Here is a 26,337-nt window from a genome sequence, read left to right on the forward strand (position 1 = left end):
GTTGTCACAGTTGAGTGGTATATTTGAACCATGTTTTGGGGATGTTAGATTTTATGCAGAAAAGACTATTACTGGTTCCGATGCAACAGCTGTTTGAGAGGGTGGATAAATCTATGTGTATCTTGAATCCTTTTGGAGTTATTATATTTAAATGTGACCTTTAAATTTTCAGGATAAAATTGGGCATTTTCTAAACTCTTGTGTTAGGATTAATAGGAATTTTTAAGGATCGTGGAAATAGTTAAATGTTGTTACTTTTTCCTTAGCCGAGAGTCACGTCTTGCTCAGTGGTGGTTTATTGTGTGAGTTGCTGTCCCAGCTGTTTGTTGTCTTTGCAGTTTTTGCATAGTGCCCACTAGCGGAAGCGCCAGGGACCAGGGCAATACTTGTTACTCCTCTTTGCTCCTCATTTATCTTCCAAAGAAAATTGACAAAAGAGAACACCGCCAAATCCGATTGACTAAACTTCTGCAAGTCATTGGTACATTTAGAAAACATGTCATTTTATTTTTTCAGAATATTTCATCGTGAGGGCATTGCAGATATTGTACATAAATTCTTCCCTTTTGCGATCTGGATTTATTTCTAATAAAAACTTAAGAAATGTTTTTTGGGGGCCGGCTCCGTGGCCGAGTGGTTAAGTTTGCACGCTCCGCTTTGGCGGCCCAGGGTTCGGATCCTGGGCGTGTGACATGGCACCGCTCGTCAGGCCACGTTGAGGCGGCGTCCCACATCCCACAACTAGAAGGACCTGCAACTAAGATATACAGCTGTGTACGGGGGGGGGGGGGGGGGGGGTGGGATTTGGGAAATAAAGCAGGAAGAAAAAAAGATTGGCAAAAGTTGTTAGTCCAGGTGCCAATCCTTAAAAAAAAAAAAAAGAAATGTTTTTTGGAAGGACTTAAAATTCTCGGTGGGTGTAGTTCAGCTGCCTGCTCTTACAGATATCTCTTCTGTAGGTTTCCTCCTTCTCATTTCCACCTGAGTCATTCCTGTTCTTGTTCTGATTACCATTCAGCCGGACAGTTGAAATAATCTGGTTGATCTTCCATTAGTCCTTTTCTTTTTCTATTTCAACGCGCGTATACTCTCACCACAATAGTCTTCCTCAAGGGCAGATCTGATAGTCATTTTTCTGTCCAAAAACCATCTGTGTTATTTACTGCTAAAGTAATAACAGATTGCTCAGCTGGTCATTGAAGGCCCTCTTCAGAATGACTCCTCGCACACACACCCTTCGCATTTCAAACCTGTCTCCTTCTGCGTCAGTTTGGGACTTTAAACAACTGAACCATGACAGTTTATAAACTCTTTAGTTTTAGAAACCTCCCAGTCATTGGGCCTTGATTCTTAATACAGGTTCTTTCTTGTTTCTTCATGAGATAATTATACCTTTCCTGCCTGAAGCTTATGGAATCCAGTGTCCCCGCTTTATATTACAGTGATTCTGTACGTGTCTTATCTCATATAATAGAACATGAGCTTATTAAAGGCAAGGACTGTGGCCTATCGTTTATATTCATTTCATAGTTCATGTTCTATAAAACAGATCTGACTGTATAATTTGGCGCCATTCATCACAAGTATTGATTTTGCTTGGTATTGCCTATATATTTAATTGAACATGTCAAGATTGGACTTAAGTCAAAATTAAATTATACCTTTATGTTAACTTTCAGATATTTTTATTTATAAGTCTTTTAGTGAAGATCAGACTTTATAGAGAAGAAGAGAAGGCAAAGCTTGGGAGGGAAGATATCAGAAGTGCTTTTCATTGCCCTTTCAATCATATCTAAAGCTATCATCAAAGCAAACCTGATTTAAAATTGGTGTGGTACATTAGGTCAGGAGAGAATATATAGTCACTTTCTCTCCCTTATCCAAGCCCTTTGCCTCCTGTTTCTCTTCCCTACAGTATGCAAAATGCTGAAAAGAAATAAAATTTAACTTATTTTAAAAAAAATTATAGATCGCTTGTTAATAAAAATTAAGTCGATGATTTTGACAACCGACAGAATATATGTGGTAATTATAGCTTTTTTCTTTTTCCTACAGAAAACCATAGGCAAAATTGCAACATGCTTGGAATTACGAAGTGCAGCTTTACAGGTAAGTAGGATTTTTTTTTCTTTCTAAGATAAGGAAAAGAAATTATGAACTATTCTGATAAAAGATGAGGCATTCATGCTAAAAGCAGTATTGTCTCAGAAGGGTTTTATAACAATAAGAATTCATGGGTTGAACTCATATTAAAAGATTTAGTTAATATTTTATAAACTGTAGAAATGAAAAACATAGCTTTTTTTTTCTTGTTACTTTTAGCCTGAATGTTTCAAAAATACAGAACAAACAGAAGTTTGGGATTTTTCCTTTTCTACTTTGAAAGCTAGGAATAGATTCATTTATTTTGCCTACTATCGAATGTTTACTTCTTGCTACTTAAAAAGACATAGGGTGTCATGAAATCTTTGTAATAAAAAGATGTAATATGCGTATTTTAAATTCAGTCCACACAGTCCCAAGAAGAATTTAAACTGGAGGACCTGAAGAAGCTAGAACCAAGTAAGTTTTATTTTCTATTTTAAACAGTAATCTTCTTTTAAAAAAATACATAATCTATTATAGATACTAAGATTGTTTAGCATAGATGCCTATTTGATTTATTTCTGTTAATATCTAGTCTTACGTGATTTTTTTGTGCTTTTGTAGTTTCTGTAACATTTATAGTAATTATTATTGGGTTCACCTTTGTTACGGTACACCTCTAGGCTCTACTTCATCCATGTGTCTTAGCCTTTATTTTGTTTTAATCACCTTGATAAGATTGTGGTCACCCTGGTAAGCGTTTACAGCAGAGTCTCCTGGAGAATGTGCAGTTACACTCATTGGTGCTCACTGTACCCTGTGCCTTCGAAAGCTACAGTCCAGCTGTGGAAGCGGCTCTACAAAATAGTTCCTTGTTGTCCCCATTTTCCTCTCCCTTCTTGAAAGCTTTCTGGAAGTAAACAGTTCCTTCCAATGTTCTGGTGGTTAGAATGCTGCTAAATAAAGCTTTTTGCTGGTTCAAATGACTGTTCTTTCAGAAGGAGAGTTTGTGGCACAGGCAAAGGCACAGGCGTTGAATGTCACCGCAGTCAATCGTAGGACCTCTCGCCACCCCTGAAGGAAACGCAGTGCCCATCAGCATTCACTGAGTTCCCCTAACTCCCCAACCCCCAGCCCTAGGCAGCCATTAATCTGCTTTCTGTTTCTATGGATTTGTCTATTCTAGACATTTAATATAGATGGAATCATATAGTATATTGTCTTTTTTGACTGGCTATATGTAAGTTTATTTTCAGAAAAACACATTGATGGCTTTAAAAAAAAAAAGATTACAGCTGCAGTTAGGGTGTCTGTGTTGTATGATGTTCGATTTTTTTTTAATCATAACAATAATTAGGATTTTGGCTGCTTTGTTAGTCACTATTTCCATTAGGTTTTTCTTTTTCAGTTTGTTTCGTAATAAAATTTTAGAATCTTATAGATACATATGATGACTGTAAAGATTATAAACCATTTATCGTCAGATATTTATGATCTCTTCCTATAAACATGCTCAATTATTTCTCCTGTTGCCTCAGAGGATCTTTCAGTGGTGATGGTTCCCATTTCTTAGAGTAGCAGCTATGTTCCAAGCACTCAGGTAAATCACTCAACTGCAATTTGCTACCTGACGCTTGCCTGTGACCTTACCCTTGTAAATGCCAGAACTGGGTTTGACTGGGGTTCAGAGGGACCCCAAAGCCTTTGATCCTTCCACTACATTCTGTTATTAGTACTTGTAATGGTGCAATATTGACATCCGCGCTAAATATCATAGTCGTCCAGTTCATGCTTCTGAGAGATTACTGACCCATATGTTAGTGGCAGATTAGACTAAAATCTACGTTAATCTTCTAATTCTTGTTTTTTTGTTTGTCTTTATGTTTTTTAAGGTGAGTGGGAATAGAAAGGAAAAGATGATACTACTGGGATTCATTTTGTTACATTTTGAATTTATGTAGTGCTTTTCATTTGGACTTCTCCCTTCCTGGTATTTATTATCTTTTTAGGTGATTTTAATTTGCTCTTGCCTCTTAAAGGAACATACATGTGTATATTGTATCTCAGAATGATATGCTCTGTGATTTTGAATTTATCAAAGTTAGGTACTTGTTATGAGTTAATTATTTTATCAGAATTAAACATTTTCTACCAATTGGTATTTGACCATATTTCAGGTGAAGTGTTCTTAGTCAAGCTTAGTCTCCCTCTTCTAAGACTGTGGGGAAAAATTAATTAATGACTGTACCTTTCAATATGTGGGACTTAGTTGCTTTATTTTGCTAATGTATTTTTCCTTCAGGGTTTTTAGAATCTCTTGATAATCCTGCCTGAAATTCATACTAATGCTAGGATCTTGAGGGCCAGCCCTGGTGGCCTAGTGATTAAGTTCTAGAAAGTACTAGTCATTTAATTTCCTTGTGTTAATCCTTAGTAATATAATGCTTCTTAATCAAACAGATCCCCTCACCCACTCTGTAAGATTCCCTTCCATTAATTCATCCTTCAAGGCCCCAAAGAAATCCCACTTTTCTCTGAAAGCTTTCCTTGCTCTCCCTAGGCATAATTAAGCTCTGTAGAGGAGCACGTTTTATATCTGTCATCATGGTCTGCCCTGGATTATTCTCACTTATATTTATTTCTCTCCTCAAGGAGATTGTGAATAACGTTTGAGTTTTCCCCACAGAGCGTAATTCAATGCTTTGCATATGGTGTGAACTTGGCAGATTTTTAAGTTGAATAGAGTTGATTGTCTTCAGGGAATCTTCTCCCATAATTTAAAAAATAGCCCCTCAGATTGGAAGCACTTGCTCATTTTGCCTGCCAAAAAATGAAACAAGTCAGCCACAAAAGCAGAACACATTGTGATATTGGTGCGTCTGTCACTTTCACAGTGTAACTTCAGGAGGGTGGCAGGCCATGCTCCCCGAGGGCAGGCTGGGAGTGCTGGTGTGTTACTGGTGGAGCGCACTGTTAGATGTCTGCCGTTCTGTGGGCCCACATGTGTGCGACTGAATGAGCCAGTTCGTGCCCCCGACGGGCTCCATGCTCGTCATGGTGCCTTCTGAGAAATTATAAACTTGCTCCCCCTCTTCTCCTGCTCTTCCTCAAGTGTCAGTGCTAGTGTCAGTGGAAGAAAAACCCTATGTGAAGTTTAAGTAGAACCCTATTTTAAAAGAACATTAGAAGGTTATATTATTATAAGAATATTTTTAGAATGTTGTATCTGTGTTATTCTATAGTTGGTGAAAATGAAAACCTATCCTACAATTACAGAAAGTGAGAAGGGATCTGTTTTTTTTCTTCCAAAATTATTTGTACAAATTAAATGTCTGACATATTCTGTACTTGTAAATACAAAGTAAGGAGAGGCTATTATGCCAAAACAAATGTTTCAAAACATTGATACCTGAGAAAAGAAAATACTGTTTAATTCTTCTACTGCAGTGCAAGTGCAAGATATTCTTAATAACATATAGAGTTTTCAGTTTTTTTATTGATTTTTTAATACATAAGTTGAGTTGATTTTCCCCCTTTTTATTATTAAAATATGATCATTTCTGTGCTTTCGTTTCTGATATGAATGATACATGGTGTATTCTTTGTCACCCGCTCGCCCATTCTCAGTATCTAGCATAATGCTATATAAGTGATTAATTGATATTTGAGTTGAATTAATAGTTGGCTCACACGAGCAATCGTATGCCAGATTTAGAAAGGATGTTCTTATAATTTTAAAAATAGTGCTTCTTAGTGACACCTGAAATTCTGGGATTCTAGTCAGCTGGATGGGGAAAAACTATGGAGAGAATAAATTACCATATAATAATGGAGGCTTATAGGGTCCTTTCAATTTTCCCATGCAATTTCATATATATAATTTCTTTAATCCTCTCAACCGGCTGTGAAGGAAGTGGTATTCCCATTTTAGAATTGGGGAAACTGAGATTCAGAGCCGTTATGTGAGTGCTCAAGTCCTTGGCATAATTGTAGGGCTAAGATCTGATTTCACATCTTCTGCCACTTCCTCCTTTGCTTATGAAACTTCAGCTAATAAGGCCACTTTCTTCCTTGAACAAGCCAAACTGCTTCCTGCCTCAGAGCCTTTGTTGTTTCTCTAGCCTGTTCTCTAGTTCTTGGAAAGCCCTTGCCCCAGAGCTACTTATGGACAGTTCCTCTTCTTCCAGGGCGTGGCTCAAATGTCGTCTAATAATTTAGTTTTGAAAGGCCTATCCTGGTCACTTAGCTGAAGTTCTCCCTTGACTCACTCTACTTACACACTCTTCCTGTTTGTGTCCTTTATAGCGCTAATCCCAGTCTTTCATTATCTTGTTAATTTGTTGGCTTATTTATTGTCTGCTTTTCCTGACTAGAGTCTAAGATCCATATAGGAGGGCACGAACCCTCCCTCTTGATCACTGCTGTGTCTTTGGCACCTAAAACCAGTGACTGGAACATTATGGGCACTCAGTGCACATTTGTTGAGAAGAAGAAAGAGAGAGGAAGGATGAGGGTAAGAGCTGGAAGGAGAGAGAGAGAATAAGAATGAATGAGAATCTAGACATAAGTCTCAGACTTCTCTCTCATGGAAGGACTTAGTAGGCGAGCATGTATTAGAAGAAGTCTGATAAACAAATCTAACTCCTGTTGGAGTGAGTCATATAATTACAACCTGTGCACTGGGATTGCCTTCTTTGGGATGATAATATGCCATACATATTTTAGCTCTAAACTGCAGGACTCCAAAGTTAGCCTGAATGAGTTTAGTACAAAATCATAGGAACTTTTTGGCTTGCGCAGTTAATGCCATTACTTCACCTTCATGTAATTGAAAGTAGTTACTGGGAACCCATAAGGCCAGTTATGAAGCACTGAATTACATACTCACAGTACCTCTATAAGGTAGACATACTTAGAGTACCTCTCTGAGTGTAGGCAGACTTGTAGAACTTCTCTCTTTAAGTTTGTGCCAGGATGTAATCATTGGCCACATGATAAAGGAGATAGTGCCATGTTGTTTGAAGACTTCTCCTGAGGATAAATCCCTCTTTGTGTATGTGTGTGTTTGTATGTATAAATGTACATATATGTATGTATATAATAACTTTATCACAAATGGCATGTGAGAATTATAACCAGTTTTACCAAACTTTACCAGTTTTATGGAGTTGAGGGTAAATCTGATTAGGACATAGAGTAAAGATATGCTCCGGTACCTCTAATTGGTCATCTTTGATATCAGTCTTAATTGAAGTACTCCAGGGAGGAAGTCTTCCGTTTCTCTGGTCCCCTGTGTCTCACCTAGGACCTTGTACATCGTGAACTATTTTGGGGTTCATTGTTCACGAGGGGCTCTGACACTCTGGAACTTACTCTCCTTGGAGATCTGACAGTGCTCTCAATTACTGGTGCCTGGAATATACTGTGGATATTTTCATTTTGCCAAGACCTTCAATGGACAAATGCATTGTGGCCCCAGGTGATGATAAGATTGGGAATTTTTTGGAAAGTATTAATATACATAGTGAAATTGATTAAAAATCAGTTACTTATGATAAAATTTGTAATTTTGATTCATGGAAGAGTTCATGTGTCTTTCTCTCTTTTTTTATTCTAGTCCTAAAGAATATTCTTACATATAATAAAGAATTCCCATTTGACGTTCAGCCTGTCCCCCTAAGGTAAAATAAGCACTGATATTCATCTCTTCTTTTATCATGTTACGTTATACCTATTTTTCAGATATTTCTGGATTTTTTTATGTCAGCATTGGTATCATTGATCTATTAACATTTTTATGTCAACATATTTTATATCATCGTTTTACCTGGGAAATGAGTAGCTATGAGGCTTGTCTGGTATATTTGGTTTTATAGCTCACTATTTTGTCTGTCCTTTGCATGCAGAAGAATTTTAGCCCCTGGTGAGGAAGAGCATTTGGAATTTGAAGAAGATGAAGAAGAGGGTGGTGCTGGAGCAGGGTCTCCTGATTCCTTTCCTGCTAGAGTTCCTGGTAGGTATCACTTGTTTAAAAATATTCATTACTTAATCCGAGGTCAGGCTGTTTGGAACTTATTTTGGTACTTGCTAGTAGGGAGTAAAACCTCTCCAGGACCTATGCCAATCTGAAGCAAATTTTTATGGCCATCTTATTGACAGTAGCTATTTTATAAGTATAGTCTGAAAGTATCTTACTATCTGTGTCGGGGGTCCCCAGGACCCCCCTCAGGTTCGCTGATTCACTGGGAGGACTCCCAGGACTCGGCATGTAGTTGTTCTCACGGCTCTGATTTATTGCAGTGAGAGAGTACAAGAACAAGATCAGCAAAGGGAAAAGGCGTGCGAGTGAAGGCTGGAGGGAACCAGGTGCAAGCTTCCAAGACTCCCCTCCCAGTGGAGGCACAGAATTCCTCCAGCAACGAATTGTAACGACACATGTAAAATGTCTCCTAGGGGAGCACACTAGAGACTCAGAGCTCTTACTGCGGGCTCATCACATAGGCACCCTGGGCCTAGCACTGACCAACACTCCAGACTCTCAGGAGGAAAGCAGATATTCAGCATAAACCATATGTTTGCACAGTGACTATTCTTATCAGGGGATGGGGAAACCCTCCCAGAATGCAAGTTTCCAGCCAAGGGCTGACCTTGCCAGCAGACTTTTCGAAGAATAGTAGTCTCAGGCCTGCTATGTGAATTCTTTTCTGTGCACTATCATAAGTCCTTTAATTAATCGAACTGTGCTCGTTAAAACTGGACCCAGGGGAATGGGTACTGAGCAGATGCCCTTTGTTTCCCATCTTGTTTTAGGAAAGCCAGTAGTGTATGGCCAGCCTTTTTCATTCGCTGAAGATCTCGATGAGGATCTTCTCTCCCTGTGACTAACCTGGGCAGGCACCCTGATACGTTGCTGGCCTCTCCCAATTACTGTTTACTCTGTTCTGTTCTTACACAGTGCATAGTTCTCCTCTCTGATAAACCAGTTCACTTTAGGCAGTTTAGCAATATGCTGTAACATTGTGATGCCTTTTAAAATAGGTTCCAGAAGCTTTATCATACAGCTAAATACAATTCGTGTGTCCTCCAGTTAACTTTCTTGTAATAAAAGTATAGTAATATTCCATTATTTTTAATACTCCTTGGGGAGGAGGCAGGAAGAAGTAGGAACCACATAGGTTTGAACCCACAGATACGTGGGCCTGAGTCTAGGCTCTGGCTGTTACTAGTTGAGTGCCTTTGCACCTGTTTCTTAATACCATCTTAAGTGGACGATTAGACCACAGCTCACAAAGTTCTTCCTCATCTCTCAAAGTCTCAAGTCTCAGGCTGGACAGAAGAGAGAGAGTTCCTCACCCAGGCATATATCTGTGTGGAAAGGGAAGGAAAATACCGTTTGATTTGTCCTCTGGGCCTCCAGGCTGGTTTTCAGTAAGGTTTGAGACATTGATATTGTTCCTTGCTCTGAAGCTCAAGCAGTTTTGGAAACATTTCAAGATCTCCTTTTGAGACTTAATTTTTTTTTCTTTTAAATCTAACACTCCTGTCACTTGAAGTCGAAAGGTTTTCTCTAGAGCTTTGCAGAGACTGGTTCATGTGGAATGTCTGTTAAGCAGGCTGTGTTCTGCAGCCCTTCTGGATCTTCAAAGCACCCGGCAACCTCTGGCCTACTCTCTCTGGAAAGTGCTCCGGCAGCTCACCTTTCAACTCAAACACCTCTTGGTAACTCTTCCCTACTCGCTCTAGGAAATGATGGACTGCCCTTTTCAAACTAGCATTTCTATGTGAAGCACATGCCCTCTGACTCATTCCAGACTTTGTGGGTGTCTGTTTGTTATTTTTTTCCAAAATGTGGTACAGTGACACTTGTAAGTCAAGCGTGATTCAAATCACATATTTCTCATGACAGAAACATATAGACTAAAGTGAAGTTTAGTAAATTTCTAGTAGCTGTTAATAAGGAAAATTAAATGAGTCAGCGTACTTATATATACCCTTTATGTATGTATACAAACAACTTTCATCAGGTATGAGTTTAATTTCACAGACCTAGCTACAATATTATTTAAATGGTACTGGTCCCTAAATTTTTTTGCAAATTTTTAAAGTAATTTAAAAAATGAAGAAATTTCTTATAATTTCGAACTCTTTCTCTTGAAAGCTTAGGGGAACCCATGTTCCTCAACTGCTAAACAATTACTAACTAAAGGAAATTGTATATGTATTTTAATATTTTAGCATAAATTCTACCTCTAATTTGAATTCAGTATTTCAAACAAATAGTCTTTACATAACTTTTTAGCTATATGCAATGTAAATTGCAAAGATTCTCGATTGCCAGAATTTGAAGACACATTTAATGTGTTATCTACTATTTATCAAATATTGTGGCCTGTTTGAGCAGTATCATTATCTTAAATTGTGTTTAAAATTATCCCAAAATAACTGAAGAATTTTTCTTGAAAGAAAAAGATGCTACTTAAATGCAAAGAATTATTGTGTATATCCTTTTTATTACCACTTTAGCAGCACAAAGAAATGTGCACTTTAAAAAAAGCATTTGGATGACAGAGAATCTGAGTCAGAATAAAGATGTGAATTTAGTTATAAGTATGATAATTAAAACAATGATAACTAACAGAATATATATATTATCACATATATGTGATATTGCTGAAGCCACGTTTTGGACACCTGAATGAACTCTGTTCCAAGTGCAGATAAAAATTATATACTCCTTCTTAATGATATCTAATTTCTGAAGCACCAAGACAAAATAAGGCCAACTCACCTCTCATTGTAATACCAATGCCGTGGCAAAATCTGTACAGTATCATATAAAATGTCAAACAAATAAAATTACTTAATAAGCAAACTCAAATCACAGTGTTTTCAAAAGATATCATCCTCAGTAATCTCCGAGAAGGCATTGCCTCTTTTGGATTCTGGTCTGGGTGATCATATACTACTGTCTTGAACAAAGACCATCGTGCCATTTCCCGTTTTGGGCCAGAGGGAAAAATCTTCCTTTTGTTGTGATGTTTGATGTAAGCAATAGCAATTTTTTAAGGAGCAAAATTCATATGATGAAAAAAAATAGCTGTCTTCCTCTTCTGTTTGTGAGGACAGGTTCTTAAAGGATTTCACTGACTTCAATTTCTGTATAACCTCTGTTTCCTTCTATGGACTTAACAGACTCCTGAGCCTTGGGCTGGTGGTCCACTCATAGTCTGGTTCTCCATAATCTCTCTTGACCAGGCTATCTTTGGCCCCTCACAGGGAACCACTCAATGTGAAGAGATACTCCTTATGCTGGGGTCTGCATTGCTGTCAGCATCCCTTGGAAAAGAGAAATTGTAGGTGAGGGACGAGGGGCCACAGATGCTCCTCTGCTTTCTCGGTGCCAGCTGCAGGAGGGAGATGCTGCTGATCGCTGGAGACCTCACCAGCCCTCTGGGGACTCAGTGTCTGGCATGCAGTCCCTCTCACCCTACCCTGGCGGCCATGGTGTAACATACTCAGCTGAGAGCCTGTGCTGTTGCTCGGTCAAACATTTTCACACAGTTTTTAAAGCATTCTGGAGTGGGCTGGTCTTTGTTTAATAAACATAGCCATTTTGGTGATAACATCTGGAACTTCTTTTCATTTCATCTGCAAGAGTTTTGACACTATCACCTCTCTGTGAAGAATGCTGTGAGTTGGGACAGTGTCGAGATTTTCTCTTTCTACCAGAGGGGAGCCAGCTGTCCGTGACCCCTCAGTGCCGAGGCCAGTGCGGTGCTGCAGAGACAGAGATGGTGACTGGGCATTGAGTCTGTCTTGGCCTTGGCAGCAGAAAAAGTTTTCTAGATTTTCACCATCGTTTATAGGTCTTACAAATGCTGCAGCCTGACATTTATTGGCAAAATCTGTAGACTCAATGGAGAAGCTGTTTTTATAGCTGATAACAAAACTTCTTCAGCGTCATGTGAAACGTCATCAATGTGTCAACTTATTGTACTGTGTGAGAGTGGAACCTTTTCAATTTCCTATATGGTATTTTGTCCTAAACAGTTACCATAATTTCGCATGCTGGCATTATTAGATTCTCACCAACTGTGTGGCTTTTCTTTTTCTGGGCACTAAATTCTGCTCCTAAGTAATTTACTTTCTGAGCCTTTTTAACCAAATAGGATTTTTTTTTTAAAAAAGCTCTACTCTCTATTTTCAGTGGCTATTAGAATCTGAAAATAATCAGCACTTTACTTGTCAGTGGCTCTGATTGTAGTCAAGTGATTTTTCAGCTTTTCTGCATCCACAGCTGCATTTATAAATTGATTTGCACAGACAATGCACAGTGGAATAGGACAACTTGGATTAGCAGCCCAAGTCCAACCTGTGATAAATGGTTTCCACCATCGAGATGGGCTTTTTTGTGTCCCCTATTGTACTGATGCAGTGAAATGACTCTGAAGCTTGTGATTCATTGTTGTTACCTTTCAGAATTGTCTGTAGGCTTACAGTTTTCCTCTCCTAACTCATACCTCTTCTTCAAAAGCCACATTGAATCAAAAAATACCCTGAAGTTTTCTTGGACAACAGTAGAACGTGTTTGCTCCACTTGGTGCTGCATAGGGGAGATTGGGGCAGGTGTGTCAGAAGACGAGGCTGACATCATCAGGCTGCCATCTTCCATGGAGTATAGGGCTACTGGCTACCAATGGCTGCCCCACTTGCATAAAAAACTGAAAATAGACCCAGCCCTGGTGGCTTAGCACTTAAATTCAGCACACTCTTCTTTGGTGGCCCCGGTTCAGTTCCCAGGCACAGATGTACACCACTATGTTAGCAGCCATGCTGTGCTGGCGGCCCACATACTAAAAAAATAGAGGAAGATTGGCACGGGTGTTAGGTCAGGGCAAATCTTCCTCAGCAAAAGCAAAACAAAACAAAAAAACTGAAAATACATCCAACCAAATGAACGTGGGTGTATTGCCCACTGCTATATGAGGCTCAAAGACCTGTAATGGAATTGCTATAGGGGCTGCCAGTGTCTGTCTGTCACTGTGAACATACATTCCTCAGTGTGCTAAGTTCAAACAGCATTTATTCTTTCTTAATCCCTCCCTTTTGTGGAGCTCTGAGCCAGAGCTCAAGCACACCACTGTGATTCTGCAGAACCCTTGTTGAGAAATCCTGGTTTAGACAGTTAGCTGTGGCATGTAGAGCTTTCTGTGTTTGAAGTGTGAGGCAGAAGCAATGGCCCCTTGAAGATGTCCCCGTCCAATCCTCGGGAGCTGTGAATGTGTGTGTTGTAGGCAAAGGGACTTGGCAGATGTGATTGTGTTACGGACCTGAGATGGAGGTTATCCTTCAAGTCCTTTTTAGGCTTTGTGGACAATTAAATTAAAAAATGGCAAATGGGACATGTGGTTAGAAGCATGGACTCTGGAGCCCAATAGACGAGTTAGTTAATTACTAAATTTTCACCTCTGAAAAATGGGACTGATGTTAACACCTATGTCTTACGGTTGTTGTGAGGGTTAAATAAATTAATTCCTGTAGGGGATTAGAACAGTGCCTGGCACATTGAACATGCTCTATAAATGTCGGCTATTTATGCTTTATGCAACTCTTCTACATGGAAAAACATTTACTGTTTTTGATCCTTGCTCTAGATGAGATAGCAAATGGTTTAGTTCTATTTGAAATAGCTTAGTTTACACCAGATCATGTATGAGGATTTCTTATCCCAATTACAGTCTTCAAATTTTATGAACATAGTTACCTGTTGTCATATTACTTTATATAGTTGAATGTTTTAATTGTTCATTTAGAAATCTTTTAATGCTGCACATTGATTTCTAATTATTGTATGCTTTTATCTTTGATACACAAACATGCTGCCTTTCTCATCTAATGAAGGAACTGCAGATGATACGGTATTATCCTAGGATTTTTTCTTCTTCTGTATATATTATAAGACAGTGCATTGATATATATATATAATCTAGCCATTTGTTTACTAGAGCATACTAATAACCTTTAGAGTTATAAAATTCATTTATTCATTCAATAAAGATCTATTTATTACTAGTGCAAACAATACAAAGATGAGCAGTTATCCAGACCTGTCTCTCAAGATGCTTACCATGCAGTCAGCAAGACAAAGCCAAAAGTACGTGATTATGGTTAGAGACAAGTGCACAGTGTATTAGAAGTGAGAAAAAAGGCTAAGGGAGATGAGCAAAGGTAATCTGGCCTGAACTGAGACTCACAGGTGTGTAGGTGTTGGCCGTGCAGGGAGAGAGCACATTGGAAGCCGTGGAGAAGCACCTTGAGTAGACACCATTCTATACTATTTGTAGTCTTGATTATATAGTCAGCTGCAGCTGTTCTTTAATAAGGTACTAAGGGTGAAACTGAACCTTCATGGTGGAGTGTTCTATATCCTACCTTGAATTAGAGAAAAACCTATTAAAGATCTTTCAGCTTGAAATCACTGCCTCTGTATTGCCTTGTCAGAAATACATTTAGTTGTTAGATTAAGTTTTAATATGGTCTCAAGCAAAGAAATTTGTTGGTAAGGAGGAAAGAAATATCATCCCATTCATTTCAACTAAAAGAGCTAGACATTGTAGATTATGAAACTGGTTCACCCCAAGGTAGAAACAGTTTTAATGTTCACTTAGGAAAAACATAGTCTCATAAAAAGAGAATCTGGGGGCCAGCCCAGTGGCGTAGTGTTTAGGTTCATGATCTCTGCTTTGGCAGCCCAGGGTTCGTGGGTTCAGATCCCAGGTGTGGACCTACATACTGCTCATCAAGCCGTGCTGTGGAGGCACCCACATCAAATATAGAGGAAGATTGGCACAAATATTAACTTAGGGACAGTCTTCCTCAAGCAAAAGAGAAAGAGTGGCAACAGATGTTACCTCAGGGCCAGTCTTCCTCACCAAAGAAAAAGAAAGAGGGAATCTACTATTGACTTTGAAAGTTGGATAAGTAATCCCCTTTTGACTGTCAAAAAAAGCCATAAAATAAAAACGACAAATAAGTGTTAACGTTCTTAATAAATAAAGAAATTTTCAACTTGTGACAACAAAGACCACAAACATTAGAAAATTGGGCAAAAGACATGAACAGTTCACACACACAGACACACAAAGATGTACAAGCAGCCTTTAAACATATGAAAAGATACTCAACTTAGAGTAAGAGACATGCAGATTAAAACTACATTGCTGTAGCTGTAGGGAACAGATGCTCGTTTGTCACTGGTGGGAGTACAAAATGGTGTAGTCCCTCTAGAGGGGAATTCAGCAATATTTAACAACAATAAAAGACATTTTCTCTTAGGCCCAGCAAACCTGCTTCTAGGAATTTATTCTGAAGATACACTTCCAGTAATAGGAAAAAAATACTTGCATGTACACCAGGTTATTTATTGCAGTATTATTTGTAATAGTATAATATTGGGAACAACTTAAATGGCATCCATAGATTGGCTGACTAAACTATAATATATAAAATACTATAGATGATAATTAGAAAAATCTCCATGAACTGATGAGTGATGTTTCACAATATATTGTTGAATAAGCAAAATATATCAAGGTAATTCACATCATCAGATTAAGCAGAAAAATCTCATAATCTCCATAGATGCAGAAAAATTTTTAAATTACGTTCTAAATCTTAACTTGAGTTTAAAAAGTTCCAGCAGACTGAGAACGGAACACTTCTCTAAGTGTTCTCTAAGGGACACTTCAAGCCCAAATCATGTTTCATGGTAAAATCATAGCTTTTCAAATCAAGAATAAGACAAGAGTACCTACTATTACCTCTTTTCATCGACATTGTTCTAGAAGTCCTAACCAGTGCACTAGACAAGAAAAAGAAATAAAAGATAAAAAATAGGGAAAGAAAAGCCCCTCTCTTTGTTTGCAAATGTTATGAATATGTATATAGAAGGTGCAAAAGAACCTACAGGTAAGTAGTTAGGATTAATAAGAAAGTTTAGCATAGTTCCTGAATATAAAATCTGTACATAAGAATTGATTCTGGCTATAAACAACCAACAATTGCTTAGAAAATGAAATATTATAACATTTATAATGGTATCGCAAAATATCAAGTACCTAGTAATAAATCCAATGAAAGAAGTCTAAGATCTTTGTGAAGAAAATAAGACTTTACCTAGAGAAATTAAGAAATCTTTAATAAATGGAGAGCAATATTCCAGTTCATGGATTGGGAAAAGCAGTTTGTAAAGATGTGACTATTTAAAATTGATCTGAATTTCACAGCAATTCCAACAGGTTTTTTTGGTTTTTTTAAAGAACTTGACAGTTGTTTTTATAATTCACATAGAAATGCGAGGGCCAAAAGTGATTAAGACTCTTGAAGAATAATGTCAAGGTGGGAGAATTTGCTTTACCAAATGTCAAGACTTTTATAAAGCTATGGTAATTAAGACACAGTGGTAGTGGTGCAAAGATGATAAACAGTCCGGTGAGACAGAATGGAGAGCCCAGAAACAGACCTACACTTGCTTCATGATTGAGGTGGCACTGCAGGTCAATGGGGGAAATGACAGTCTTTGAAATAAGTCATGCTGGGCCAATTGAGTGTCCATGTGGACTAGAATGAGATTGGGCTCCTACCACACACCAGACAAAAATTAATTCTAGGTGGATTATAGAATTAAATGTGGATGGCAGAACAATAAAGCTCTTACAGGATAAAATACATTCATGACCTTGGAGTGGGGGAAAGATTTCTTGACTAGGACACAGAAAGCACTGATTATAAAGGAATTCCGAGATTTAAAAATTTGAATATATTAACATTAAGAATTTTTCATAATTGGAAGATGCCATTAACAGAGAAAAGGCATTCTAAACATGCATAACTCATCTTTGGTGTTAGAAGTCAAAAATAATTGTTACCTCTTAGGAGAGAGAGTGATTGGGTGTTTGGGGGCACCAGGAGGGCTCCTAGGATGCTCCTGATGTCTTTCCTGGATCTGGGGCTTGCTACACAGGTGTGTTCACTTTGTGAAAATTCATTAAGCTGTATTTAGAATTTGTACACTTTTTAATATGTATGTTACCCTTCAACATAAAGGTCTTTTTTAAAAAAGGAAAGCCACTGAGAAGCTATTTGCAAAACGTGTATCCAACAAAAAGCTGATTTCAAAATATTAGACAACTCCTACAAATAAATAAGAAAAAGATGAACATTCCAGGAGAAAAATGGGCAAAATAATTGAACAGACATTTCAGGAAAGAGGAAATCCAAATGCTGATTCTAAAATGAGAAGGTTCTGACCTTGTTAATCGTTGGAGAAATGCACATTAAAGCTAGACCAACATTTCTCCACACCCACATTGGCTAAAAAGAAGAATCTGATGGTTCCAAGTGTCATGGAGGATGTGGAGCACGGGAATTGTGCTAGGAGTAGAAATTGGCACAACCACGTTGAAAAACAGTTTGTCATACATAGTAAACATAAAGGTGATATATCATGTGACTCAGTAACTCCTCTCTTTTGGAAATATGTGCTTTTGTGCACAAGAGTATGTATACAAGAATGTTTATAGCAGCATTGTTAACAATTTCCAGAAACTTGAAGCAGCTCAAATGCCCATCAACAGAAGAATTGATGCATAAACTATGGTATATTTATACAACCTGCATACTATTTACAGACACAATAGAATCATAAAAGTGAACAAATTACAGCTACTGGAAACAGCTTGGATAAATCTAAAGTTCAAAACCAGGCAAAACATTATTATACAGGGATGATTTTTAGTAATTACTTTAAAAGCCAGGATAGTGGGAGGGATTAGGAAGAGCGTTGGGTGGGGATAGGAGGAAGCTCCCGAGGTAATGGTTTAGTTTTTTGACCCAAGTGGGGGTTACATGGCTGCTTGCTTTCCAGTTTTTCGTTAAGCTGTACACTTGTTTTTTATTTGCTTTTCTAAATACGTGTTAGATTTCACTGTTAGAAATTTTTAAAAAATAGTTTGACAGTGGGTGCAGTAAGAGACCTTTTATCTTTAACATAAAACTTTTGAATATGAAAATGTGTTAGAGTATGGCAATATGTAACAGACCTATTTCATGTGAAAAAGGAATGTCATAATCTTACTTTTTTTGTTTTTCTATTTATTTTTATTTTATTGAGGTCATAATAGTTTATAACATTGTGAAATTTCAGTTGTACGTTATCATTTGTCACCATATAAATGTACCCCTTTCACTCTTATGCCTACTCCCCAACCCCCTTCCCCTCTGGAAACCACTAATCTGTTCACTTTGTCCGTGTATTTTTTTATCTTCCACATATGAGTGAAATCATATGGTGTTTGTCTTTCTCCGTCTGGCTTATTTCAGTTGACATAATATCATCAAGATCCATCCATGTTGTCGCAAATGGGACGATTTTGTCTTTTTATGGCTGAGTAGTATTCCATTGTCTATATATACCACATCTTCTTTATCCAATCATTGGTTGATGGGCACTTGTGTTGCTTCCACATCTTCGTGATTGTGAATAATGCTGCAATGAACATAGGGTGCATAAGTCTCTTTGAATTGTTGATTCCAAGTTCTTTGGCTAGATAGCCAGTAGTGGGATAGCTGGGTCATATGGTATCTCTATTTTTAATTTTTTGAGTAATCTCCATACTGTTTTCCATAGTGGCTACAGCAGTTTGCATTCCCACCAGCAGTAGATGAGGGTTCCCGTTTGTCTACATCCTCTCCAACATTTGCTATTTTTTGTCTTGGTGATTATAGCCGTTCTGATGGGTGCAAGGTGATATCTTAGTGTAGTTTTGATTTGCATTTCCCTGATGATTAGCAATGTTGAACATCTTTTCATATGCCTGTTGGCCATCTGTATATCTTCTTTGGAAAAATATCTGTTCATGTCCGCTGCCAATTTTTTGATTGGATTGTTTGGTTTTTTGTTGTTGAGTTGTTTGAGTTCTTTATATATTTTTGAGACTAACCCCTTGTTATATATATGATTTGCAAATATTTTCTCCCAGTTGCTGTGTTGTCTTTTGTTTTGTTCCTGCTTTCCTTTGTCTTGCAGAAGCTCCTTAGTCTGATGAAGTCCCATTTTTTAATTTTTTCTTTTGTTTCCCTTGCCCAAGTAGACGTGGTATTTGAAAAGATCCTTCTAAGACCAATGTCAAGGAGTGTACTGCCTATATTTTCTTCTAGGAGTTTTGTGGTTTTGCATCTTACCATGAAGTCTTTTAATCCATTTTTTGTTCATTTTTGTGTATGGCAAAAGATAATGGTCTACTTTCCTTCTTTTGCATATGGCTGTCCAGTTTTCCCAGCACCATTTATTGAAGAGACTTTCCTTTCTCCATTGTATGTTCTTAACTGCTTTGTCAAAGATTAGGTGTCCATGATGTGTGGTTTGATTTCTGGGCTTTCACTTCTGTTCCATTGATCTGTGTGTCTGTTTTTGCACCAGTACCATGCTGTTTTGATTACTGTAAGAGAATTCAGTCCATTTACATTTAGAGTGAGTATTGATATGTGAGGGCTTAATGCTGCCATTTTATCACTTGTTTTCCAGTTGTTCTGAATTTCCCTCATTTGTCATCCTATGTGTTTCAGACTGCCAATTCCATTTGGTGGCTCTCTGTGAAGTTTTTCTCAGTTTTCTCTTTATTTATCATTTATGTCTGTGTTCTGTTTTTCATTTAGTGTTTACTGTGAAGTTTGTATAAAAGATCTCTTAGATGACATAGTCTGTTTTCTGATAGCCTCTTATTTCCTTAGTCTAAGCAGGTTCCATCCTTTTCCTCTTCCCTATCTAGGTTATTGTTGTCACAGCCTGTTCTGTTTTGTGTTGTGAGTTTGTGGTTAAAATGAAGTGATTATGTTTATTCTTGATGTTTTTCTTCCCTTTATCTTTAATGTTATAATTAATTTTTTGTTCTAGTTATAATTAAGTTTCTGTTCTGGTGGAGAGTTGCAATTTTCTGATTTTGTCTGCCTAATTATCTCTTTGCTCAAGGCTTTGTAAACCCTTTTTTTTCAGGTATGAGGGCTGCCTTGAGCATTTCTTGTTGGGGGCGGGGGTCTTGTGTCAATAAACTTGCTCAGCTTTTCTTCATCTGGGGAAGTTTTTATTTCTTCATCATATCTGAAGGATATTTTCACTAGATAGAGTATTCTTGGCTGAAATTTTTTGTCTTTCAGAATTTTGAATATGTCATTCCACTCTCTCCTAGCCTGTAAGGTTTCTGCTGAGAAATCTGCTGGAGCCTAATAGTGGTTCCTTTGTAGGTGATTTTCTTCTGCCTTGCTGCCCTTAGTATTTTTCCTTGTCATTTACTTTTGCCAGTTTTACTAATATATGCCTTGGAGGAGGTCTTTTTACACTGATTTAATTAGGAGGTCTATTAGCTTCTTTTACGTGTAATTCTAGCTCCTTCCCCAGGTTTGGGAAATTCTCAGCTGTTATTTCTTTGAACAAGCTCTCTGTTCCTTTCTCCCTCTCTTCTCCCTCTGGAATACCTCTGACCCTTCTGTTGCATTTCCTAGTTGAGTCGGATAATTCTCAGAGAATTTCTTCATTTTTTTTTAGTCTTAGTTCTCTCTCCTCCTCCATCTGAAGCATTTCTCTATTTCTGTCCTCTCAATTGCTAATTCTGTCCTCTATAATATCAGCTCTGTTGTTTAAGGACTCCAGATTTTTCTTTATCTCATTCATTGTATTTTTCACTGCCAACATTTCTGATTGGTTTTTCTTTACAGTTTCAACCTCTTTTGTGAAGAAGTCTCTCCATTAATTAATTTTATTCCTGATTTCATTGAACTGTCTTTCTGAATTTTCTTGTAACTCATTGAGGGTTTTTTATGATAGCTATTTTGAATTCTCTGTCATTTAGATTGTAGATTTCTGTGCCTTCAGGATTGATTTCTGAGTGTTTGTCTTTTTCCTTCTGGCCTGCAGTATTAATATATCTCTTCATACTATTTGATGGGGTGGATTTGTGCCTTTCCATAGTGATAGTATCTGGTCACAGATTCTACCTGCTGCCAGTGGAGGGGTCAGGAGCTGTGTCTTGTGAGCCCACCATGATCCCTGCCAGCTGTGCCTGTCTGAGCCTAGGCTGCTCGTTGGGACTGCAGCAGCCCTGTGGGCTCTCCCACCTAATGGGAAGGTGATCACACGAGGGCTCAGGGTTGCCACCGCCTGCTCCCACAGTCCTGCTGAGGCATGCTCCCACGGTAGGGGCCACAGCAGCACTATGGGTGTCCTCGGCAGCCAGGAAGTCGTTTGCCCACGCGCGTCAATTTACCACTGCCTCCTCCTAGGTCTCAGTGGCCATTGTGTTTGGTGGGCTGGGCCTCCCCACTGGTCTGAGCCTGGGCCACTCCCTGGGACTGTGGCGGCACTCTGGGCTTTCCCACTGGATGGGAAAGTGATCATGTGGGGGCTCAGGGAAGCCATCACCTGTTTTGCAGTCCTGCTGAGGCATGCTCCCACCCTCAAGGCCATAGCGGTGCTACGGGTGCTCCATCCGGGAGAGAGAGCGGTTGCACACATGTACAGGGTTGCTGGAGGGCCAGCGAGTGCCCACCTATCTCTCCCACCTCCCTGGGGGTAGTCCATCCACCTTCAGATGTATAGCTGTGTGGATCTCTCTGGCGTCCTGTGGTACTCTGTGCGTGTCTTCCATGAATCAATAAATGTCCATTTAGTTGTACTTTGGAGGGGGAGGGGTAAAGGGAACAGCTCACTCTGCCATGTTCTGCTGTCACTGATGTATAATCTTACTCTTGAAATGGCATTGAATACTGCTTTGAGTGTTCCATTTTGGTTTTCTACTTTTTCTACTTCTAACTTTTCATTAGCCAAAACTTTTCTTTGGCAAGTATCACCGTTAAGATTCTTGGATTTGTGTAGTAATTTTCCTCTCATAAAATTCACTCATTGTAAGTGTAAAACTTACACTTACCTTTCAAAATGACTTTTGATAAATTTATAGTGTTGTATGTCTATCAATTTGATTGATCCAATATGAGAACATTTCCATCACCCACAAAATTCCCTCAATCCTCTTTGTGATCAGTTAATTACATTTTGAATGTAATAAGTTGTTGATTCATGTACTTCAAAGACTTCGTTATTAAAAGTATGATAACATATTGTTGGATAGAAACTTGAAGAATGTCAATCAAAGTCCTTTATAAATGTTAGGTTCTGTAGTTTGAGGTACTATAAACATATTAGATTACAATCAACTTTTGTTCGCATCTGTTCTCCATAGATGATTTAACAGAAATGAATAAATGTGCAGCTGATTTCTTCCTTCATGTCTTTTTCTCCTTGGGGAATGCTCTTGTGTTGTTCTGGGTGGTTTTTCAGTTTTAAAAAATTTGATAGATGGAAAAAATTTCAAAGATACAGTTGCTTTTGTGGTTTTCTGTGGCATTCTCAGTAGGACTAATTTCTGAGAGAATAGATCATACAGAATAGGATGAAGAAGGGAGTGGGAAATTAGACTGTATAATTATTCAATTAAACATATAAATACTGCATTGTGATTTATTTCCTCTATCAGTAGTAACTAAGAGATTTGTTGATTCATTCTGGTATTAAATTTGTCAAACTTTAGGGTAATATAACAGGTGTTTAAAAAGCTTTTTCTGTCTTTTCCACCACTTCATATTGAGGTATGAAATATATTTTATATTTTAAATATATATGAGTATATGTGAAGTTATATATATTATATGAGTATATCATATACATTATTAATTACGTGGTAATTAATTGGGCTTCCTGCAGTAAGTTGAATTTTTAACAAACTTGAATTAGTAATTCATGCTTTAGTGTTGACTATAAGGTATGGAAGTACAGATGTATCTTGCGTCTAATTAAATATTTCTGTGAAAAGAATAACGTCAAGTGTTTGGGAGTTTTGGAAACCGAAATAATCCCTGACTAGTTACTAAGTCACTTAAGAGCAAAGCTGTATCTTCTCTGTGTTGTTAAAATATTTACTCTGAAATTATTGGTGGAGCTCATTTTTATTGCAATTTCTCTGTTGCCAGGTACTTTATTACCAAGGTTGCCATCAGAACCAGGAATGACGTTACTCACTATCAGAATTGAGAAAATCGGTCTGAAAGATGCCGGGCAGTGCATTGATCCCTATATTACAGTTAGTGTAAAGGGTAAATAATTGTGTCTACATTTCCCCCCTCTGGTGAATTGTATAATGTTGCTTCTCATTTGGGACATTTGGGGCAGGGGGTGAGGGGGGCTCTTGTATCTATGATGACTCATTTAGTTCATTCTACAATGAGGCAAAATCCCTGAGAAGAGGTAGTCGTTCCTCCCTACACATCTCTGAGAGATTTGCTGAAAATGCTTTGCTGTTTATACCTTACCTTCGCATTTGCTTCTGACTTCTTCTTTGTATATGTCTTTTTATTCTTAAAATTCCATCAGGCTGAGGCCAGCTGAGTGGCATAGTGGTTAAGTTTGCACGCTCCACTTCAGTGGCTGGAGTTTGTGGGTTTGGATGCCTGGCCCGGACCTACACAGCACTCATCAAGCCATGCTGTGGCGGCATCCCACATCCAAAATAGAGGAAGATTGGCAAGATGTTCGCTCAGGGCCAGTCTTCCTCAAGCAAAAAGAGGAAGATTGGCAGCAGTTATTAGCGCAGGGCCAATCTTCCTCACCAAAAAGAAAAAAAGAAAAAGAATTCCATTAAGGGTGCTCACTAGACAAACACATTGTCTTTAACAGCAGATCCATCCTTCAGGGAACAGGTTAAAAAAGTGTCCTCCACCTTCCAAGGGTATGTGGTTTTCTCCTGTTTTCCCATACCTCCACTGCAGGCCCCCTCGTCCCTGTCCAGGAGAGGTTTATACCCAGGAGAGCCCTCGAGGAGGATCAGAATCAGGGCTTCGCTGAATCATCGGTGGAGACAGGGAGATAGGATGCATGTGTCCACATCCACACCCTGGACACAGGCCTGTGGGGCAGTGAAGACATGGTGTATCTCTTATCCTTTACTATGTTACTGTGGTTATTAAGCATGATTATCTTAAGGATTTTTTTTTCTTAACTATCCAATGTGGCAAACCATTTATTCCTAAAAAAAACTTTTCCAGGCATTGGTTTAAGAGGGAAACCACAGGGGTTGAATTATTCTGTTGTTGCCAAGCATTTTAGACAGCACTGTGTTTGCAGAGCCCTCAGCAGTCTTTTAAAAAGAATTCTGAGGTGGCTGCAGATGCAGTTGTCTTCCTCTTACTCAGAAATAACAGCACAGCTAATCCAGTCCACAGTTAACCTGCAGTTTGAGGCAAATCAAAGAAACAGATATGGACTGAAATTAAACGTAGAAAACTTTTACCAATCATAGCAATAAATTCAGACCCATGGGCACATTAGTACCAAATAACAGGAAAAGGAATTTGGCCACATGGGAGACTTTTAACGTGGAGAGACCATGGTCTCCAGCACTAAGGCTTTGATGCTTTAACTTCTGACGTTATCGCTTCTCAAATCCATAATCGACTGGAAAGTATTTATACCCTTTGTTGTTGCCATTTGCAGAACTGCGGATCTCATTCGGGAATTACACATACGACACAAAAGTGTGATGATGATATAGGGGTAGGTGTAGGTGTCATGTTACCTTTGCATACACGTTGACCTGAAACGTGTTTTTGTGTAAATATCTTTAGAAGCTGGAATAGTCAAATGTACTAACCTGGTTTAAGTTCCCTAAGATGGGTCTGTGGAATAATGCATAAACACCGAGTAGTCCCTGAGTCAGTCCATGGTGAATTTGATTAAACTGGAAGATTCCTGGCTCCAGGAAATTAAAACCATACACCAGACATGGGACCATCTGGTTGTTGTAAATCAGGTTGTGTTGTAGCAAATGTAACCAGAATTTAGGTAATACATATAAAAAAGTATTCATTTCTGGGAAAGTTTCATTGGCAGCTGTCATGCCCTTTGTTTGGTCCTCTGACTTGAACACAACAGGGGGATTCTGATAACGTTAGATGTGAAGGCCTTCCATGCCGTGCACTTGATCAGGGTGGAAAGTAGGGGTAGGGGCCTTATTGTGGAATATTATTCACATCCCAGATTTTTATTGCACACAGAAATATAGCGGCCTATTCCTTAAGTAAGACAGAAGCTTCTTTTCATCTCTTAACTGTCAGGACCGAATTTTGTCGTCTTCAAGCTTCCTTTGGTACCCGGTCATGGCAAGGTGTCCACCTCCCATCCATGGGGCCTCCACCCTTTCTCCTCAGCTCCCTCCACGTCCCTCTGGAACCAGAAGCTCTTCAGGCACCTGCTCACACCAAATAGGAGATTGTTAGCTTGAGAATCTCCTTGCATTTATAGTTTTTGAGTTTGTATGTTTGCTCCTAAGCAGAAACTTTTTTTTCCACTCCAGATCTGAACGGCATAGATTTAACTCCTGTGCAAGATACTCCTGTGGCTTCAAGAAAAGAAGATACGTATGTTCATTTTAACGTGGACATTGAGCTCCAGAAGCATGTTGAAAAATTAACCAAAGGTTTGTAATTGTAAATAATTGGCTTCTTGTGGCCAGAGTTCCCAGCTTATCCGTGCTCGTGTTCCTGGTGGAGCCCGCACGCTTGGCGGAAGTAAATGTCTCATGGTGTTTATTGATTTGAATGAAATATATGTTTCTTAAAATGTGGGATTAGGAATCATGTTATCTAGTTATATAATAAATAACACCATTATGTAATAAAATGTTCTTTGATAGTAAAGATTTATCATCGCTAACAACAAAACAGAATGAAAGTTTTTCTCATACTAAAGAGCTGGGGGAAGCAGGGTTCCCGAAGGCTCCCAGGTTCTAGTAGTTGAAAGAACACGTTGGGGGTTTCTCTAGTTGGATTTATTGGGTAGAAAGATACCATCACTTGCAGTTAGTTGACAGGAGGATGGGAAAGGACACAAGCAAATGTTTGAAAAGGTGAAATTACATATTGAGGTTAAACGGTTCTTAGGATGAAATGCTTCTTTGTGCCTTTTTTTTTTTTGAGGAAGATTAGCCCTGAGCTAACTGCTGCCAATCCTCTTTTTGCTGAGGAAGACTGGCTCTGAGCTAACATCCATGCCCATCTTCCTCTACTTTATATGTGGGACACCTACCACAGCATGGTGTGCCAAGCAGTGCCATGTCCGCACCCGGGATCCGAACTGGTGAACCCCGGGCC

At 38.6% G+C, this 26,337-nt stretch overlaps 1 protein-coding gene across 3 annotated transcripts in view; it reads left to right on the forward strand.

Annotated features, from left to right (window-relative positions):
* The window catches only part of AIDA (axin interactor, dorsalization associated), a 44,919-nt gene that overhangs the window by 14,199 nt on the left and 4,383 nt on the right, over positions 1-26,337 (forward strand). The window contains exons 3-8 of one of the 3 annotated variants that reach the window (XM_023632711.2): positions 2,056-2,109; positions 2,508-2,562; positions 7,703-7,766; positions 7,992-8,098; positions 23,164-23,286; positions 25,542-25,664. In XM_023632711.2, the coding sequence (XP_023488479.1) occupies positions 2,056-2,109; positions 2,508-2,562; positions 7,703-7,766; positions 7,992-8,098; positions 23,164-23,286; positions 25,542-25,664 (526 nt within the window). Of the gene's footprint in view, positions 1-1,934; positions 2,110-2,507; positions 2,563-7,702; positions 7,767-7,991; positions 8,099-23,163; positions 23,287-25,541; positions 25,665-26,337 lie in introns of all 3 variants that reach the window. The other 2 variants (XM_070256037.1, XM_023632713.2) reach the window with 2 other exon arrangements.

This window comes from Equus caballus, chromosome 30 (assembly GCF_041296265.1).
Source record: "Equus caballus isolate H_3958 breed thoroughbred chromosome 30, TB-T2T, whole genome shotgun sequence".
Taxonomy (NCBI): Eukaryota; Metazoa; Chordata; class Mammalia; order Perissodactyla; family Equidae; genus Equus; species Equus caballus.